The 20,859-nt window shown below is 46.1% G+C and overlaps 1 protein-coding gene across 1 annotated transcript in view; it reads right to left on the reverse strand.

Moving 5' to 3' along the window:
- Positions 1 to 20,859, reverse strand: part of CHAT (choline O-acetyltransferase) — a 62,397-nt gene that overhangs the window by 17,306 nt on the left and 24,232 nt on the right. Inside the window, exons 8-12 of the mRNA XM_056850064.1 lie at positions 16,248 to 16,348; positions 13,593 to 13,721; positions 11,516 to 11,638; positions 4,540 to 4,681; positions 1,027 to 1,089 (exon numbers count right to left, since the gene is read on the reverse strand). Coding sequence (XP_056706042.1) covers positions 1,027 to 1,089; positions 4,540 to 4,681; positions 11,516 to 11,638; positions 13,593 to 13,721; positions 16,248 to 16,348 — 558 coding nt within the window. The remainder of the gene's footprint in view (positions 1 to 1,026; positions 1,090 to 4,539; positions 4,682 to 11,515; positions 11,639 to 13,592; positions 13,722 to 16,247; positions 16,349 to 20,859) is intronic.

The following is a 20,859-nucleotide window of genomic DNA, read 5'->3' on the forward strand; positions in this document are numbered from 1 at the left end:
GGAAAAGCAACAGGAGATAACTGTTAACTTAGACAACCCCTCTCCCAGAGGCAGGAAGGAGCACTTGGCAATTCCCACAGAATGGGAATTTATGAAGACTAAACACGGGGCACAGATTGGCCTTGAACAGAACAGCACAACAGCACCTGGGAGCAGCACAATACCATCCCCCTGGCTTGCTCCTGACAGAGCGTAATGCTTTCTGGGGGAGAGGCAGTCCTGAAGTTTTTCACTTAGGAATCTTCATAATTCATATTTATGGACCTCATTCTCTGCCATGTATTGTGCCTGCAGGACAATGCAGGACATTGGAAACAATTGTATGCGCACTTCAGAATCTGAAAACTGGCTGCTGCTGACCGCTACTTAGGAAGCGGTGCAAACTCTCACCAGACAAAAGGTAGAGGACAGTCATGTAGGGTTGCCAACCTCCAGGTATGTCCTGGAGATCAGCCAAATTCCAGCTTATCTCCAGAATACAGAGATTGGTTCTCCTGGGAAAAATGGCTGTTTTGAAGGGCAAAGTCTATGGCATTATATGCCACTGAGGTCCTTCCCCTCCCCAAACCTTGCCTTTTGTGCACAACCCCTAATCTCCAGGAATTTCCTGACCCAACTCTGCTGGGTTTTGTAGATTTTACATATTGTGGAAACATAAAAAAATGAGGCCTGTGTAGATAAACCGACCTCTAGGTGGTGGCAGGTGATCTCCCGCTATTACAACTGATCTCCATGTGACAGAGATGTGTTCACCTGGAGAAAATGGCTGCTTTGGGAGGTGGACTCTATGGCATTGTACCCCACTGAAGTCCCTCCCCTCCTCAAACCCCGCCCTCCTCAGGCTCCACCCCCCCAAATCTCCAGGTATTTTCCAACCTGGAGATGGCAACCCTTGGCTTGTGGATGACGGGAGGATGGGCAGAATTCATCGAAGGAGGAAGTGATTTCATTTTAAGATTATACCTCTGTGGGTTTTTACCTGTGAAATCACTTGTTCTTATCAAGATAGGGTAATAGTTTACTTACCAAAATCGTATAATTTGTCTGAGAAGTTATAGCTTCCTTAAATCGCTGCATTTTCTCAGAGTCCTGGTGACAAAGAAGAAACAATCATGTTGGGGAAAGGTTTCCATTAATTGAATAATGATAGATTTTGGCCAAAGTCCTATGCATAGCCAGACGACTGAAGCCCTACTGTAGTCAACATTGCACACTTTGCAGTGCCAGATGTTACCAGAAGGTGGTAAATAGTACAGAAGAAGTGAGCGCCCTCTGAAAATGAGACCTCTGCCATACCTTCTTTCAGTCCCTGAAAAAAATGATGGTCTGTCTCCAGGAAGTAGAAATCAACAACTGAAACTGACTGTGTTTTTAATTGTGTTTGTTTGTTTTCAGTAGGAAGAAATCTAAGAGATTTCATAGTTATATTGTGGAACTCCCTGCCCCAGGATGTGGTGATGGCTGCCAACTTAGAAGGCTTGAAGAGGGGAGTGGACGTGTTCATGGAGGAGAGGGCTATCCATGTCTACTAGTCAAAATGAATACTAGTCATGATGCATCCCTATCCTCTTCAGGATCAGAGGAGCATGCCTATTATACTAGGTGCTGTGGAACACAGGCAGGGTGCTGCTGCTGCAGTCGTCTTGTTTGTGGGCTTCCTAGAGGCACCTGGTTGGCCACTGTGTGAACAGACTGCTGGACTTGATGGGCCTGGGTCTGATCCAGCACGGCTTTTCTTATGTTCTTAAGAGTTTAATGAGATAAACATCACCAGGAGAGGTGGAATAAGTTCTGGAGAAAAATTCTAGTATGTGTGTACAGAATCAACCTGCGGTGCCGCATCCTGGTGTCATTGATAAAGTCACCAGTACTGAACTGCTAGATGGAGACAAAGGACTTATTACATATAAATGTGGCCCAGGCAGAGTTTTTAATAGAAAAGCAGCTTTGGCGGGGGTGGGGTGGGGCTAATTTTTTTAGCAATGCAGTGTGTGTATGTGTAGGGGGGAGTGGAGAGCCTGACCATGTTCTGTTCCCAATTTCATCTTCAAGCTATTGTCGAAGGCTTTCACGGTCAGAGTTCATTGGTTCTTGTGGGTTATCCGGGCTGTGTAACCGTGGTCTTGGTATTTTCTTTCCTGACGTTTCACCAGCAGCTGTGGCAGGCATCTTCAGAGGAGTAACACTGAAGGACAGTGTCTCTCAGTGTCAAGTGTGTAGGAAGAGTAACTATATTACTCTTCCTACACACTTGACACTGAGAGACACTGTCCTCCAGTGTTACTCCTCTGAAGATGCCTGCCACAGCTGCTGGCGAAACGTCAGGAAAGAAAATACCAAGACCACGGTTACACAGCCCGGATAACCCACAAGAACCAATCATCTTCAAGCTGCTCCTCAGATCTGCATCTGGGGCCCTATGCGGAAGATGCAGCTGGTAGGGGTGGTGCAATTTGAAGCAGAAAGATGGAAAGTGGAAAAGGGTTAATTACTCCCTCTTCCCACCCCTTCTCTGCTCGCAGATGCACCCTCCCAAAGTTCCTGTCAGGACAGAGTTAACACACATTTGCCCCTTATAAAGTGTTTAGAACAGGGTTGCCAACCTCCAGGTACTAGCTGGAGATCTTCTGCTATTACAACTGATCTCCAGCTGACAAAGATCAGTTCCCTTGGAGAAAATGGCTGCGTTGGCAATTGGACTCTATGGCATTGAAGTCTCTCCTCTCCTCAAACCCCACCCTCCTCAGGCTCTGGTGAAGAGGGACCTGGCAACCCTAGTTAACACACGTTTTCCCCTAATAAAGTGTTTAGAACTCAAAGCATCTTTTAGAAGCTACACCACATGACTTTTAAACTTAGTGGTTTGTAATAAAGTTACAATCAAATGTGAAGAGGAATTTAAAAACTTTGTTTTAAAATGATGGAGTTTGGGGGGGGGGGTGAGGAATCGCTTGATTCCCCCCCTCCTCCTTTTGGAATGGATTCCACCACTAATTACAGCTGATTATGTAGAGTTGTGAACCTCCAGGTAGCACCTGGAGAGCTCCCCAGAATTACAACTGATCTCCAGATGACAGAGATCTGTGCCCCTGGAGAAAGTGGCTGCTTTGGAGGTTGGACTCGACAGCATTATATCTGGCTGAGGCCTCCTTACCCTCCCCAAGCCCTCCCCTCCCCAGACTCCATCCCAAAATATCCTGGAATTTCCCAACCTGGAGCGGGCAACCCTGTGGTTACGACAAGTAATGGTGGGTGTGTGAACAAACTTGAGGCTTGTGATGCCCTGCCTCCATCTTGCCTGCTAGGGTTGCCAACTTCCAGGTGGCAGCTGGAAATCTCCAGCTATTACAACTGATCTCCAGGTGACAGAGATCATTCTTCCTGGAGGAAATGACTACTTTGGAAGGTGGACTCTACCCCACCCTCTTTTGGCTCCACCCCCAAAATCTCCAGGTATTTCCCCACCCGGAGCTGGCAACCCTTTTGCCTGCTCATCTCATGCAAGTAGGCAGCTTGGGGAAGGCGTTGGCTTCTGAGGCTTGCCTGTTGGCCCTCCACAATAACTAGTTATACTCATTGTGAAACAGGATGGTGGACTAGATGGTCTGATCCAACATGGCTCCCCTTATGTTTATCTTCTTATATGGTGGTCAGATGTAAGCGCTGATTAAACACAACATTCCCTACCCAGCCAGTAAGCATTTGAGAGCCCTGGGACCGGGGCACAAACTCATATGTTGATGTCTACTGTTTGAATCGGCTCTAAGCCATTGCATAGAATTATAGAGTTGGAAGGGGCCATACAGGCCATTCTAGTCCAACCTCCCTTACTCAATGCAGGACCAGCCAAGAGCATCCCTGACAAGTGCTTGTCCAGCCTCTGCTTAAAGACAGCCACTGAGGGGGAGCTCACTACCTCCCTACTGTTGAACAACTATTACTGTAAAAATTTTCCCTAATATCCAGCCTAATATACCTTTCCGCCCACAATTTGTACCCATTATTGTGAGTCCTATCCTCTGCTGCCAAAACAAAAACAGCTCCCTGCCCTCCTCTAAGTGACAGCCCTTCAAATACTTAGAGCAATCATGTTCCCCCCTCAACCTCCTCTTCTCCAGACTAAACATCCCCAGCTCCCTCAGCCTTTCCTCCTAGGGCTTGATCTCTAAGCTCGTGAAGATCCTTTTTGGCACTAACTTCCAAGAACTCATTTATTTATTGGGTTTATATTCTGCATTTTGACTATAAGGACCTCCAATGAGCTTGCAAAATTTTTAAAAATACTATATTAACATTTTCCCTCTCCCCATTCCCAATCTATTTTAGTCCCTGACTGTTCTGCCTTGGATGTTATTCCATTAGTGGCTTCAGGTTGGTGTTCCTAGTTGGTATATATTCTAGGCAGAGCTGGAAATCATGAATGTCCTGGACTCTGTGGCATTATATTCCACTGACGTCCCCACCCCCAAAAAACATTCCCTCCACCCCCAAGTCTCCAGGAATTTCCCAACCTGGAGTTGGCAATCCTACGGGGAATACCTTTAGAGATAAAGTTTTATCAATCATTCCTTGTCCAAAAGCCAAGGCTTCAGGAGTTGCTGATCGGATGTTGTCTACTCTTCCCTCTTCAAACCGGCGTATGGATGCACTTTCGTAGGTGGGAACGAGTCTGCCGTACAATCTATATTTGGGGGTGAAATACAACCGGTTAAAAAATATTATTGGGTGGAAGAAAGGGATCATAACGTTTGAGAGAAAAATAGCTTCTCTGGGTTTCTGTTTCGCAGCCTTGGTTTTCATTTGGTACAATATTTCATTTTTATGCTAATAGAATTCCCTACGAAGCATAGACAGGGCGGCCCCCTTTTAAGAGCAGGATCGATGTGCGTAAGGTTTAATTCATTTCTGTTTTGCTGTGCTAGTAAAGGAATTCGTTATGTCTGACAACAAGGTTAGTAAACCTGGTGTTTGCTGTAAGTGCGAGGAATGTTTCATTTGTGCCACGTAATAAAACCACGGTGTGATCAATCATTTGGCTCGCAGGATGGGCATTAGTGTTATTTATACCAACACAAAAAAATACTACTCTGGGACTAAATGAAAAGATGTCGGAGCAGCAGTTCCCAGACTGCGTGGAGTGGCAAAAGGTGTTGAAAAATTCCTTGCCAAATTAAAGCGACCTTTTAGATCCATCCACCATTGCAATGGACCTTTTAGATCCATCTGTGCCCATTGCAATGGAGATGCATTGATCCCCTCTCTGTTTGCTGCCGGTCTCTGGGCAGCAACACCATCCTCAGGGAAGGAAGAAGGCTGTATTGGCATTCATGATTTTGCCAGCACTACATGAAGGGTTGCCAGCTCCGGGTTGGGAAATACCTGGAGATTTTGGGGGTGGAGCCTGAGGAGGGCGGGGTTTGGGAGGGGAGGGACTTGAATGGAGTATAATGCCATAGAGTCCACCTTCTAAAGTTGTCATTTTCTCTAGGTGAACTGATCTCTTTCGCCTGGAGATCAGTTGTAATAGCTGGATATCTCCAGCCACCACCTGGAGGTCGGCAACCCTAACTACAAGGAAGAATCTCAAAAGCATCGTTATCCCCCAGAAATAGGGTGGCCAACCTCCAGGTGGTAGCTGAAGATCTCCCACTAGTACAACTGATCTCCAGGCGACAGAGATCAGTTCCCGTGGAGAAAATGGCCACTCTGGAAGGCAGGCTCCATGGCAAGTCCCTCCCTCCCCAGCCCCCACCCTCCTCAGGCTCCCCCCCAAAATCTCCACACGTCTCCCAACCCAGAGCTGGCAACCCTACCCAGAAAGCACAATCCTATTCCTGAGCCTTGACAGGGCAAAGGGGAAGGTGAGACACCAGAGGGTATTAACGTGGCTAATGAAGGGAAAAGGGAAAATGTGAATGAGCCATAGTGTAGCCATGTCAGTGACGGCCAAGTAAAAAATGGACGGAAAATGGGGTTTGACCTAGCGCTGAAAAAGCACTGTTATCTGTGCTCTCGGTCGAAGTCTCTGAAAGGGTGCCCTTCTTTTCCTCATAGTGCAAACTAACCTTTAATGCATATTCAGTTTTCTTAAACATAGCAGTCAGCAATTCCTCTTATGCTAGCAGAGTGAGATAGATACAGTGAGGGAAAAAAGTATTTGATCCCCTGCTGAATTTGCCCGTTTGCCCTCTGACGAAGAAATGACCAGTCCATAATTTTAATGGTAGGTCTATTGTAGCTGTGAGAGACAGAATAACAACAGGAAAACTCCCAGAAACCCAGAAGACAAAAGTCAGAGATTGATGTGCATTATAATGAGTGAAATAAGTATTTGATCCCTTTGCAAAAGATGACTTAGTACTTGGTGGCAAAACCCTTGTTGGCAATTACAGAGGTCAGACGTTTTTTGTAGGTGGCCACCAGGTTTGCACACATCTCAGGAGGTATTTTGTCCCACTCCTCTTTGCAGATCCTCTCCAAGTCAGTAAGATTTCGAGGCTGATGTGTAGCTACTCGAACCTTCAGCTCCCTCCACAGATTTTCGATGGGATTAAGGTCTGGAGACTGGCTAGGCCACTCCAGGACCTTAATGTGCTTCTTCTTGAGCCACTCCTTTGTTGCCTTGGCCGTGTGTTTTGGGTCATTGTCATGCTGGAATACCCATCCTCAACCCATTTTCAATGCCTTGGCTGAGGGAAGGAGGTGCTCACCCAAGATTTGACGATACATGGTCCCGTCCATCGTCCCTTCAATGCGGTGAAGGTGTCCTGTCCCCTTAGTAGAAAAACACCCCCAAAGCATAATATGTCCCCCTCCATGTTTGACAGTGGGGATAGTGTTCTTGGGGTCGTAGGCAGCATTCCTCCTCCTCCAAACATGGCGAGTTGAGTTGATGCCAAAGAGCTCGATTTTGGTCTCATCTGACCACAACACTTTCACCCAGTTATCCTCTGGGTCATTCAGATGTGCATTGGCAAACTGCAGACAGGCCTGTACATGTGCTGTCTTGAGCAAGGGGACCTTGCTGGCTCTGCAAGATCTCAGTCTTTCATGGCGTAGTGTGTTACCAACTGTTTTCATGGTGACTATGGTCCCAGCTACCCTGAGATCATTGACAAGTTCCCCCCGTGTAGTTCTGGCCTGCTTCATCACTGTTCTCATGATCATTGCAACTCCACGAGATGAGATCTTGCATGGAGCGCCAGACCGAGGGAGGTTGACGGTTAGGGTTAGGGTTGTCACCTTCTCACCAAGCTGCTTGGCAATAGACTTGTAGCCCAGTCCAGCCTTGTGCAGGTCTACAGTCTTGTCCCTGACATCCTTGGACAGCTCTTTGGTCTTGGTCATGGTGGCTAGTTTAGAATCTGATGGATTGATTGCTTCTGTTGACAGCAGAACCCTAACCCTAACCCTAATCTGGCTGGTTGATAGGGGATCAAATACTTATTTCACTCATTATAATGCACATCAATCTCTGACTTTTGTCTTCTGGGTTTCTGGGGGTTTTCCTGTTGTTATTCTGTCTCTCACAGCTACAATAAACCTACCATTAAAATTATGGACTGGTCATTTCTTCGTCAGAGGGCAAATGGGCAAATTTAGCAGGGGATCAAATACTTTTTCCCCTCACTGTATAGTAGCAATATTCTTAAAATTATGTTAAGAAGGAAGGATAGATTGCTTTTCTGTTGGTTACAATTTGGTGCAGTGTCGAGTTGTCATTGTGTAATTGGTGTAAAAGTTCTGCAAGATCCGGATATCAATTGGCTTATATATGTTTATACTTTTGCCTGTAAAGTTGTCAGCGACTTGAACTTTCCTAGGCCATGATCAATCAATAAAGAAAAGAGTTTCTACTTCATTTGAAGCTAGCTAAAAATTTGTAATTTCCCCATCACTAACCTCCTTTAGGTTTCTAGACTGAGTCAGACCACCTGGCAAATGGCAATTTAATGTTTCTCTTCGTAATCATGAAACTTTTAAAACTCAGATGATGGCTGAGTTATCAAAACAGTTTATTATCAACCAAGGAACAGCTAGCACGCGTACTATTGAATGGGATGGTTATAAAGCTTTTATCAGAGGAAGGATTATTGCATATGATGATGTTGCATATCTAGGGTTGCCAACCTCCAGGTACTAAATGGCCATTTAGGCATTGAAGTCCCTTCCCAAACCCCGCTCTCCTCAGGCTCCACCCCAAAAATCTCCAGGTATTTCCCAACTCTATGCATATCATCCAATCGTGGAAGCTAAGCAGGGTTGGCCCTGGTTAGTACTTGGATGGGAGACCACCAAGGAAGTCCAGGGTCACTACGCAGAGGTAGCCAAAGGCAAGCCACCTCTGTTAGTCTCTTGTCTTGAAAACTCTCTAAGTCAGCTGACACTTGACAGCGCTTTCCACCACCAACGGTAGATTGTCCTACCTAAATATTTTCATGCTGTATTTTTAGGTGAGCAAAACCTTGTCTTAAGTCATCGCCACAAAGGCAAATAGGGAGTCGGAGCTCATTTTGTGCGGAAATGATTGCAATTCCCGGTTTAGATCACACAGTGGAAAAGCCGAGTGCAGAATTACAAATGGAAAGTACAACATGAGTTTTCTTTTGCATTGTGTTCTCTACTTCTTAAGGAAAAAAATTAATCACTCCGACCCCGCTATAAAGAGTTTTGCAATTATTGAGCTAGCCTGAAGTTGAGCCAGGGTCAGAGAGCACAGTTGTACACCTCAATTCTACAGAACATCCTTTGTTCTCCAAGACCTTCCTATGCCTCTTTAATGATACATGGACAAATGCTTACTGTCGGAGACATCTGCTTCTTCCTTGGCTCTGGGGCCTCTCATTTAATTTTCCCAGTTAAATTCATGATGCTCTAAGCACAAAATGGTTGCGAGCCTTCAGATTCTAATAGCAACGAGGATAATCTGCCTCCGTACTTCGATTTGTCTGCTAGTTAAGCCCTGCTACTCTTCAGCATGTTAACGTGCAGAGAGTATATGGGCCGAACATTGGGCGTTGTCTTGTTTTCCTGCCGGCGTGCTGTCAATCATCTATGCATTACAATATGTTAAGACCACAAAATAGTATGCTAAAAATGGACCAATCGCTCCCGGCCTGTGTTATTGGGGAATGGATTTGAGGGCAGAACACTGAGCCAATGTCGATTTGAGGGCGGAAGATCTGTGTGCAGAGAATGAGCTCAGCCCCAGATCCCTATAAAGTGGGGGCAGGATGTTAGGGGCGGTGGCTTAAAAAGAGGCATGGATGGATGGATGGATAGATGGATGGGATGGGATGGGATGGGGGGAACAGCTACTTACCTTTCCCCCCTTCAACCAATTTTTATTTACTTATTTATTTGAAATGTTTATTAGCTGCCTTTCTTCCTTATAAGCCCTGTGGTGCAGAGTGGTAAACTGCAGTATTGCAGTCCAAGCTCTGCTCACGACCTGAGTTCAATCCCCACGGAAGTTGCTTTCAGGTATCCGGCTCAAGGTTGACTCAGCCTTCCATCCTTCTGAGGTCAGTAAAATGAGTACCCAGCTTGCTGGGAGTAAAGGGAAGATGACTGGGGAAGGCAATGGCAAACCACTCCATAAACAAAGTCTGCCTAGTAAACGTCGGGATGTGACGTCACCCCATGGGTCAGGAATGACCCAGTGCTTGCACAGGGGACTGCCTTTACCTTTTTCTTCCTTATGGATCCTGCTGCGGCTTTCAGCATAGATAAAATACATTTAAAAAACCCATAAAAACAAACTTTAAAATCATGATTCAGGATTACTAGGAAACCTAACCAAGTGCAGTACTACATAAAACTGTCTTCAACTGCCTCATAAAGATCGAAAGTGAGGGGGCCAAGAGCACCTCCCTGGGGTGCTTGTTCCATAATCATGGGGCTGCCACTGAAAAGGCCCTCTTTCATGTACCCACCAAAGGAGCTTCTTTGATTGATGGGACAGTCAGGGGGGGCTCTTCCTATTATCTTAATTCCCAGGCAGGAACATATGGGAAGTTTTTCTCCAGCTGAGGTTTCAGGGCTGGAAGCAGTGGCCACCAATGGCTACCCCTTCCCCATTTTGGGTAGGAAAGTATGGGCAGGAGTTGGATTAACTCTCCCTTCTTACCCACTCACTTTGCCCTTTCAATTGCCCCAAAGTCTGTGACCCAGCCCCGCAGCCGACTCATCTGCCCCACCCCTGCGGTCGACTCATGGCGACCCCAACAATGGGCTGTTCAAGGCAATGGAGGAGCAGAGGTGGTCTGCCATCGCTTCCTCCACATAGCAAACTCAGTCTTCTCCCTTAGTGGTTTCCTGTCCAAGTACTGACCATGGCTGGCTAGGGTTGCCAGGTTCCTCTTCACTACTGGTGGGAGATTTTTTTTGGGCGGAGCCTGAAGAGGGCAGGGTTTGGGGAGGGGAGGGACTTCAATGCCGTAGAGTCCAATGGCCAAAGCAGCCATTTTCTCCAGGTGAATTGATCTCTATCGGCTGGAGATCAGTTGTAATAGCAGATCTCCAGCTAGTACCTGGAGGTTGGCAACCCTACGGCTGGCCCTGCTTAGCTCCCAAGGTCTCAAGAGCTTGGGCTAATGGGGCTGCCCAGAGAGAGACGAAATGCCAGGCCCCTGGTCACCATGGTGGCCTATGTAACCGGGCAAGTCATGTGATTTGTTTCCAGATGATGGTTGGGTCTGAGAATGTGAAGGCGCCTCAAAGGGAATCTTACTCAGGAGCAGGGTCTGTGGTTGCTCTTGGTAACACGGTGGGGTGGGGGCTCCACTGAACTGTTGTCCTCACAAGGCATCAAATCCATAATTCCCACTAATCTCCAAAGAAAGGGTGAATTTGTAGTGAAGAAGAAGAAGAGTTTGTTTTTATACCCCACTTTTCTCTACCTTGAAGGAGTCCCAAAGCAGAGTACAATCGCCTTCCCTTCCTCTCCCCACAAAAGGCACCTTGTGAGGTGGGTGGGGCTGAGAGAGTTCGGAGAGAACTGTGACTGGCCCAAGGTCACCAAGCAGGCTTCATGTGTAGGAGTGGGGAATCAAACCAGTTCACCAGATTAGAGTCAGCCGCTCATGTGGAGGAGTGGGGAATTGAATCCTGTTCTCCAGATTATAGTCTGCCGCTCTTAACCACTATGCCATTCTGGCTTTCTTATTGAGAGAACATGTGCTTCTCCAGTCTTCCTTGATGCCCAGTGCAAAGTGGGGCAGAGATCATACTCTCCCCTCACCTCCTACATCTTTTTTGGAGCATAGCGAAACGATGGGTAATTATTCAGTCTTGTATTTCATACTGGTTGTGCTGGAAGACAGGAGACAGCACCCAGTCTCAATCAAAAGATCTCCCAGTGTTGAGCATGAAGGTGGGATCCTTGTGTGAAGACAAAGAAAACCCAGCCATTTTGCTCTTTATAGCCTGTTGCTGGTGGCTCCTCAGCCCTCTACATGTCTATGTAATTGTACTTTTCAAATGACCGATCCATGCTGGTATGGTTTTTGTATACCTGTAGAATGCCAACTGCAGTGCGACTTGGATGTACGCATCTGGGCTCATCTTCTGTTTCTTGATAAACTCTTTCCCGTAGTTTTCAAACTTATACACAATGAAATCTAGATTCTTCACCATCCTAGGAAATGAGCAAACAGTACAGTGAAAATGGATTCTTGGGTAACAATTGGAGTAAACTTTTTTTTCTGGTGGGTACCAGTGCAACTGGGCATAGGACTATGATTGGTGATCTTTGAGAATATGAGCCATAGGCTTGGCTCAGTGGTAGAGCATCTGCTTGGCATGCAGGAGGTCCCAGGTTCAATCCCCGGCATCTCTAGTTAAAGGGACTAGGCAAGTAGGTGATGTGAAAGACCCTGGAAAGCTGCTGCCGGTCTGAGTAGACAATACTGACTTTGATGGACCGAGGGTCTGATTCAGTATAAGGCAGCTGCATGTGTTCATGTGATCCTGCCAAAAACCTCCTCTGGTGGAATGATTTCCCCAAATGTCCCCCAAAAGGCATCTTTTGAGGATCAGGATTCCCCTGGAAAAGCATGAGGGGGAGTCATAGGTTTGCTGTGGGAGGGGGAAATTGGCAAAAATCGCCCTCCCTTCCCTCAGGAGAAATGATCAGCAGGAACCAACCTATAGCCTTGAATCTCTACTATTACCAGCCTTTGTTTATGCCAAAGGGTAAAATGCCATCCGATCCAGCTGAAAAACTGTAGGTTGGGAGAAGCAACCTTCACAGTCATGGTATGGGAACATGCAAAAACAACAACAACAACCCTATACTTGAATTCAAATTTCCTATTCAAATGAGTTGTTTACCATCACTGCTATCTATACATTCTCTCCATACTCTGTAACTCTAGACTCATTCATCAGACTGCTGACAGCACATCATGTGTACAAAGAGAGGCCATGGTTTGCATTTTATGCAAAGGTGTGGTGCTGGATCCGATTTACTTCCTGTTATGTTTGCAGCCGTAAGTTTATTCTGTTTGCAGAAGGATCTACTGATAATGATATGGGTTATACTGCAGAATCCTGGATGATGCCTAAGTGAGACCACAGTGTACAGTTCTGGTCACCACAACTAAAAAAGGATATTGCAGAACTTGAGAAGGTGCAGAAAAGAGCAACCAAAATGATCAGGGAACTAGAACAACAGCCCTATGAGGAGCGGTTAAAACGCTTAGGGCTGTTTAGCTTAGAAAGAAGGTGTTTAAGGGGAGACATGATAGAGGTTTATAAAATTATGCATGATATGGAGAAGGTTTTCTCCCTTTCTCATAATACTCGAATGTGGGGTCATCTGCTGAAGCTGGAGGGTGAGAGATTCAAAATAGATAAAAGGAAGTGTTTCCTCTCACACAATGCATGGTTAAATTGTGGAACTCCCTGCCCCAGGATGGGGTGATGGCTGCCAACTTGGAAGGCTTTAGGAGGGGAGTAGACATGTTCATGGAGGAGAGGGCTATCCATGTCTACTAGTCAAAATGAATACTAGTCATGATGCATACCTATTCTCTGTAGTAACAGAGGAGCATGCCTATTATACTAGGTGCTGTGGAACACAGGCAGGATGCTGCTGCTGCAGTCATCTTGTTTGTGGGCTTCCTAGAGGCACCTGGTTGGCCACTGTGTGAACAGACTGCTGGACTTGATGGGCCTGGGTCTGATCCAGCACGGCTTTTCTTGTGTTCTTTGAGGGAAGCCTCAAAGGAGGCAGCACGGATGTGCTGCTTCTGGCTATCAAGGAACTGCTCCCCCCGTTCAGGATTGGGCTGTTAGTCTATCAAGGTCAGTATTGTCTACTCATACTGGCAGCAGCTCTCCAGGGTCTCTGGCAGAGGCCTTCCACATCACCTACTGCCAGATCCTTTAATTGGAGATGCCGGGGATTGAACCTGGGGCCTTCTGCGTGCCAAGCAGATGGTCCACCTCTGAGCCCTGGCCCCTCCCCAATGTGTAAATATCATGTTTAAATATCAGCCCCAATGATGAATATTGAGCTTGGATCCTGTTGGAGCATATCAAAGCCCCAATTTTATTTGTGTTTAAAAGTTGAAAATAATCTGCTGTACCTTTGAAGTTTCTCTGCGGCTGATGCCAAGTGTGCCTGGATTTCTGGTGAACATTTCCACCTGAGTCTCCTCGGAGCAGGAAGTTCGCTTACTGAATCAGCTCTGACCAGTTTCTTAGCACCCTCTTTCCTGTTTGAAAAACAAGTGAACTGTAGTTCCCATTAATCTGTATGTAGTAGCTACAAGTCCCAGGACAGATCTTGAAGCTGCGAACCATGGAGAGATCGAGCGAAGGTCCTGCCGTGCCCAGCTGTTCTGATTGATTGACAGGGGTGGAAATTCCTAAACCAAACTGGCAATATAATTTTAAACAGGCAAGGCAAACCAACACATCCCTGTTGCTTATTCACTGGGCTAGCTGTTGTAGGTAGGGTTGCCAGGTCCCTCTTTGCCACCGGTGGGGCAGAGCCTGAGGAGGGTGGGTTTTGGAGAGGGGAGGGACTTCAGTGCCATAGAGTCCAACTGACCAAGCTGCCATTTTCTCCAGGTGAACTGATCTCTATAGGCTGGAGATCATTTATAATAGCAGGAGATCTCCATCTAGTACTTGGAGGTTGGCAACCCTAATTGTAGGCCAAGGGTTGCAGGGCAAAGATAAAGAGCTTAGGACCGACCCAAGGGTTTTTGGTGCCCTAAGCAAATGATTTTGCTGCTCCCCCCACCCTGCAAGGAAGCCACCACACCCTCTCCTCCCCCCGCTGCTAGGGCTGCCAGCTCTTAGGGTTGTCAGCCTCCAGGTGGTGGCTGGAGATCTCCTGCTATTACTCCAGGACGGTGATAGAGATTAGTTCTGATGGCGAAAACGGCCACTTTGGACTCTATGGCATTCTACCCCACTTAAGTCCCTCCCCTCCATAAACCCTGCCCTCATCAGGCTCCGCAGCCATTTTCTCCAGGGGAACTGATCTCTGTCGGCTGTAGATCAGTTGCAATAGCAGGAGATCTCCAGCTACTACCTGGAGGTTGGCAACCCTGATCAGGCCTCACTTGTTAAACTTACTGAGAGCATTGATATCCTCCCCAAACCTGTTTCTTTTTGTTTTGTAAAATAGCAGATCTTGAGCTGAATTCTGTGGTGTTCTATGGCTGGTAAATTATGCAGGAATCTTTCTCTATAATTAACGGTACTTTTTTAAACATTGCTAACCAGAGGAGTCCACTAGTAGAGCCCCTTTCTGCTTGCCCTCCTGAAGCTTTTCCCCTTCCTTCTGGACATTTGCTGCTGTCTCTGTGCCTATTGCCAATTCTGATCAGCTGATGTAATCATATAGATCAGTGGTTCCCAAAGTGGGCAGTACCACCCCCTGGGAGGGCGGTGGGATTACCTAGAGGGGCACTAAGAGGCAAGAGGGTGGCAGGGGGGCACTAGAGGTGGTCCCCTTCAACTGTGTTGTTCGCTAATTTACAGTAGATCAAGCTATGGCACCATGCTGGCAAATTTGGTGGAAACTATCAGAATTCCCCCCCCACCACCACCGACTTTGAAGAGCTTGGGCCACCGGATCAAGTTAATCAGTTTTACTGAATAAATTTCAACTAAAAAGTTTTAATTTGATTGTGAATAGATGTGCAATTAATTGTTACTGTTTCGAAATTTTATTGTCACTATCTTCTTCAGTGAGTCATGCAAACCCCTATTTTGAATAATGCTTTTTACAGGATAGGGTAGCAGGCGCTGGGGTTGAGTTTGTGGAACCAAGGGGGCGGTGGCCCGAAAAGTTTGGGAACCACTGATTTAGATCCTGGCAGGCTCCTCCTGGTTGTATCAGGACCTAACTGACCATATGCATTGGACAAACAAACGGTAGGTCAGGATATCAGGATATCACTGCTGCTATAGAAGCCAAGCATTCAGCAGGAAGCAAGTCTGTCGCTATCTCCACCACTGATCACTGTTTCCATGCCTGCATGGCAGGGGCCATTTTTCCAACTTCAGAACAGGGAAGCTCCACCCCCCACCCTCACCCCCACCCGGTCTTGTCTATTGTTTGCATGCACGGTGTGCTAGCAAACCAAAGCTCTAAGTCAGTAACAATGAAATTATTTCCTAGGTGTTTTTTTTCCAGTGCCAAGGATACAAGCAGCTTCAGGGGGGAGGGGGTATGGGGTTGCCAGCTCCAGCTTAGGGAATTCCTGGAGATTTGAGGGTGGAGCCTGAGGTTTGGGGAAGGGTCATGTGATACAACCCACCATCCAAAACAGCCATTTTCTTCAGTGGAACTGATCTCTGTCATCAGAGAGATCTACAGGTAGGGTAGAGATTTACAGGTAGAGTGGTGTGGTGGTTAAGAACGGCGGACTCTAATCTTGAGGGTGCACTGCCATAGAATCCACCCTCCAAAGCAGCCAGGAGAACTGAGCTCTGTTGTCTGGAAATCGATTGTAATCCCAGGAGATCTCCAGGCCCCACCTGCAGGTTGGTAACCTTCAGGGGGTAACAACCACTCACATGAATCACATTTTTTCTCATAAGAAGGATTTCATTATGCGTTAGAGGAATGTATCATTTGGGAGGGGAACCCTCAAAACACAATAAGGTATGAATTAGAGATCTATGTCCACCCAATTCAAACAACTGAGAAGAAGTAGCGAAAGACAACAGAGATGAAAATGGTCTCACATAGTTGTGGGCTAGCAAAGTACAAAGTGGCTTACATGTGCTTGAGCAGATGTTCGATACATTGCACCAGGACGATCCCTTCAAAGGGGGAATGTTCGCACACCGTTCCGCAGACTCCGTCTCTTCCCACGACTAACTAAGTAGGGAAATACACATTGACAGTCACAACAGTCGCATGCAGTGTCTGTTGACTGTAAAATGCCCCCCTCGTGATAGGTAGTGGTATGCATGTGAAGGGAAGTGTTTGTATACTGTGAAAACCCTTGAGGGTGCCATATGTCTCTATGTGCTTTGGCTCTGTACATGGAGACATACTGCAATCTCTTGAAGGATTCCAGCCTGCAAACGCCAGCCATTCCACTAACCAGAGGTGAAGGGCAACTATTGCCTTTAGACATAAATGTGCCAATAATCCCCAAAGTGGTTTGGCATACCCTTGTCCTCCCAGGTATCAATCTGTGCACATTCCAGTAAGCAAAAAATGTCAACATGGGAAGAGGCCTGTTAACAATCTGTAATGGTTATCTACTTGTAAAGAATTTTTATCCAGTGAAAGGAATAAATGCAAGGCCAGCTTTAGTAAATGATGGAAATCAATCAGTTTTATTGCAGTGCAGTAAGAAGTTGGAACCCAAGAATCAAAGTTCAGAAACCAAGAGTTGTGCAGTCCTAAGCAGAGTTACAGCCTTCTACGCCCACTGACTTCAATGGATTTAGACTTGAACTGTTAAGTCTACAATAGGTAGAAATGGAATTCATTAAATAGAAGAAACTGATTGCATTTTGAGTTAGGGCTAGAACTGTGCTTATTGGTAAACCCAAACCAAAAATAAACCCCAATATAGCCATTTTGGCTTTTGGGGGGTTTAATTTCGGCTGAATACTAAAAACTGGGAAACTGAACAAAGCCAAATAGGCAATTCCCAAATAGCCAAATATCTATTCAGTTTTCCGGGTTTCAGTTATTCATTTTTGCTCAAATGCATGGCTCTGTGCCGTCTCCTATTTTTCTATCTTTGACTGGTTTTGTTTGGGAGGGGATGTTGTCCCCTCTCAGGACCCCGTGGTTGGGGCCCTTTTGAGGTTGGAGTCATGTAATCGGAGCCAACTTGGTCTGACCAACTATCCAGGTCCATCACCCAACAGAAGACTAATCTGGATAGCAGAAGGGTCATTTAAAAGATGGGGCTCACCCAGTCCCATCCAGAGGGATATACCCTCCAATTTAAAGCACCAGCTTCTACAGCTGATGATCTGGCTTTGGAAGAAGACTGTCTCACCCAAGCTGATGAGCAATCTCCTTCAGAAGAGCTGCCTTGGTCAAGACTTCGGCTGGTTCCAACATCAACCCTCCCCTTATGAAAACCTGTTCTCAAACTGAAGGTGGTCCCGAGTAGTGGCTTCTTTCCCCTGCACCATGACCATCTCTTGAAATGAGATTTTTGATGACTATATTAAAGGACTATTCACAAGATGTCATTTGCCACCCCCAAAAATGTTTTCTGTGTATTTTTTTTTGCATTTAAGCCGTTTCCCTCAGTTTGGAAGCTAATTTGCATAGACATCATGCAACGCAACCCAGATACGAATGGAGCCCCCAGACTCAGAGGCACCAGCCTGCCAGTTAGCTCTTTCTGCCAGTCCTCGGCAATGCTTACCTTCTGAACCTGAAAACCGATGGACAGCTCGGCTCTCACAACCACCTGGAGGATGGGGGTGACCCCTTTGCAAGCACATAAAATTGGACACTCTGTCCCAAACTTCACCAAAGTTTGGTGTCTATCTAAGGAGAGTCCCTTGCAGCTATCCTGTAAATTTGGTGGCTTTACTTCAAAAAATGCCCCCCGGAGCCTCAAATATAAATTCCATAGACTATAATGGACCCAATTTTGGGAGGGAAACCTGGAAATATAGCCGAATACCCATTTACCGGTATGGATATTTGGCTTATTTCGGTGTCCCCCCAAAAAGGGACCAATAAACCCAAACCCGAAATTTACCAGAAAATATTTTTTTGCACACCCCTAAGGGTAAACAGCTTGAGCCTTAGTCAATATGTATGTAGCTCCTACAAAAATAATCTGTAAAGATGTCTTGTTCTTGTAGGGGTTGCATTGATTTTTTGTAGGAGGACAAAATTAACTTGAATAATTACCATAGGAGGAGCCCCGTGGCACAGAGTGGTAAACTGCTGTACTGCAGTCCAAGCTCTGCTCACGACCTGCGTTCGATCCCAACAGAAGTCGGTCTCAGGTAGCCGGCTCAAGGTTGACTTGGCCTTCCATCCTTCCGAGGTCGGTAAAATGAGTACCCAGCTTGCTGGGAGTAAAGGGAAGATGACTGGGGAAGGCGATGGCAAACCACTCCGTAAACATTAGCTGCCTAGTAAACGTTGTGATGTGATGTCACCAAGTGCTTGCACATGGGATAACCCTTACCTTTAATTACCATAGATCATCCAAGAGAATGAAGCTGGGCAATTACAAAGATCGGGCTCTAGTATATGAAAGTTTATGACAAAATGTAATCTAGTTAGTCTTTAAAGTGCCACCAGATTCCTGTTTATCACGGCTGCATCAGGAACTGTTTGCACATATCAGCTATGGATATGCATTTGGATCCGCCTGATGAAATTTAGTTGCAAAGCATTTCACCATGGTGCCCATCTGACATGTGGAGTGCGCCTAGGGATTTCTGCTCCCATCAGTCTCACAAAATAGATTCAGATGCGCACACCCATCTGTTGTCTTTTGCATTACATAACTGCCGCGAGTTATTGTCTCTGGATCAGGGGAATGTGGATGCAGGATTTCCAAAAATACAACATTCTAAATAGAATATTAAACGAACAAGAACAAGAAACAACAATATACAGAAAGCCAGCATAGAGACATCCAAGAAAACAACCCTTGTATTAGAATTGCCATTTTTACCATGAATATGTGTTAAAAGAATTTAAAATAGCGGATCATTCTGCCAGGTTTTAATATGTTATTAAGCTTCCCATTTCTACAACCAAGAAAATAATGTGGGGGGGGGGGAGAATGTGGTTTTTCTTTTTCTCATGTTGGATTCCTCAGCTTAACATTTGCTAGTTCCCTTAATTGGATATGAATATACATATTTCTGCCTGCCGTGCACGGCAGGCAAGTTAGGCCGCCTCTCATAATTGTGGAGGAAATTATATACAGGGATGAAAATTACAGATGGAGGTGAATGACATTTTGCCACTCCATGCAGAGCCTGACATTGACGCAAAAGATCTAGGAAGAAGATGGAACTCGCGGAAGCAAAACCTTGGCGAGGAAAATGGAGGCACAATCCATTTTTGTTTTCCTTTCTCCTGTCCTGGAGAGTTTCTCTCCTTTCGTTAACAGGTCTGGAGAAGAATGCTGTTAGATTGTGTGTGGCGTACATCACGCAGAACCAACGTGATGTAGGAGACGGCACTGGACTTGAATTAGGAAGCTCTCGACTCTGATCCCCATTTAGTTCTGTACACCAGTTCATGGCAACGGGCAGGCTAAATCTCTAGGGTTGCCAGGTCTCTCTTAGCCACCAGCGGGAGGTTTTTGGGGCGGAGCCTGAGGAGGGAGGGGTTTGGGGAGGGGAGGGACTTCAATGCCATAGAATCCAATTGCCAAAGCGGCCATTTTCTCCAGGTGAACTGATCTCTATCGGCTGGAGATCAGTTGTAATAGCAGGAGATCTTCAGCTAGTACCTGGAGGTTGGCAACCCTATAAATCTCCTTCAATGTAGTCTACTTAACAGGGTTGTGGAGAGCCTAAAATAGCCATGTATGTACTCCTCCATGTGTTTCTTGGAAGAATGGGAAAGGTAGCAGTCAATATGGGACAGTTTCAGAGGGCTGCCTTGATGGTCCGCAGTAGAGCAGCTAGATTCAACTCCACTAGCGCCTTAGAGACGAACAAGATTTTCAGGGTGTAAGCTTTCCAGACTCAAATCTCCCTTCGTCAGATACAAGTCGGATTTGAGGTCCCCAAGTCCTTATATCCCAGTCAATGATGGAATGCTTGGAAGTGCAGCATGGATTTTGACGCCTTTCTAGATGGAATCTACATTTGCTACTTCTCAGCTTACAGCAGGGATGTCGAACTCATTTGTTACAAGGGCCGGATATGACATCAATGTCACTTGGTTGGGCCGGGCCATGTGTACCATAAAATTTAATGCCAGGTCCTGGAGATACAAATTTTATAGAAGTCACAGGCAAAGCCAATTAATGATATTATTTTTACTTTAAAATACAAACATGTGTAAAACAATAACACTCTGACAGTATTTTCTTTTATTTAATGGTCTTTGGTATTAATACCTTGTGACTGGGAGTGGGGATGCCTTGGCTGGCTTGCGGGCCAGATAGGAGCTCTCAAGGGGCCGGATTTGGCCTGCGAGCTGCATGTCTGACACCCCTGGCTTATACCATTTGGCATGTTCAAAGTGCTCCACTTACATTAACTCAGTAATCCTTACAGCAACCTTGTAAGGTAGGTCAGTATTGTCTTCGTATTGCCATTGCGGGGACGGGGGGGGGGGACTGAGAATGTACAAAAGAGTCCTGGAAAATGTGGAGCTGAGATAAAATGTGAACTTATTTCCCAGTGCCACCATCTCAAAGGAATTAA

Source organism: Euleptes europaea, chromosome 5 (assembly GCF_029931775.1).
Source record: "Euleptes europaea isolate rEulEur1 chromosome 5, rEulEur1.hap1, whole genome shotgun sequence".
NCBI classification, from domain to species: domain Eukaryota; kingdom Metazoa; phylum Chordata; class Lepidosauria; order Squamata; family Sphaerodactylidae; genus Euleptes; species Euleptes europaea.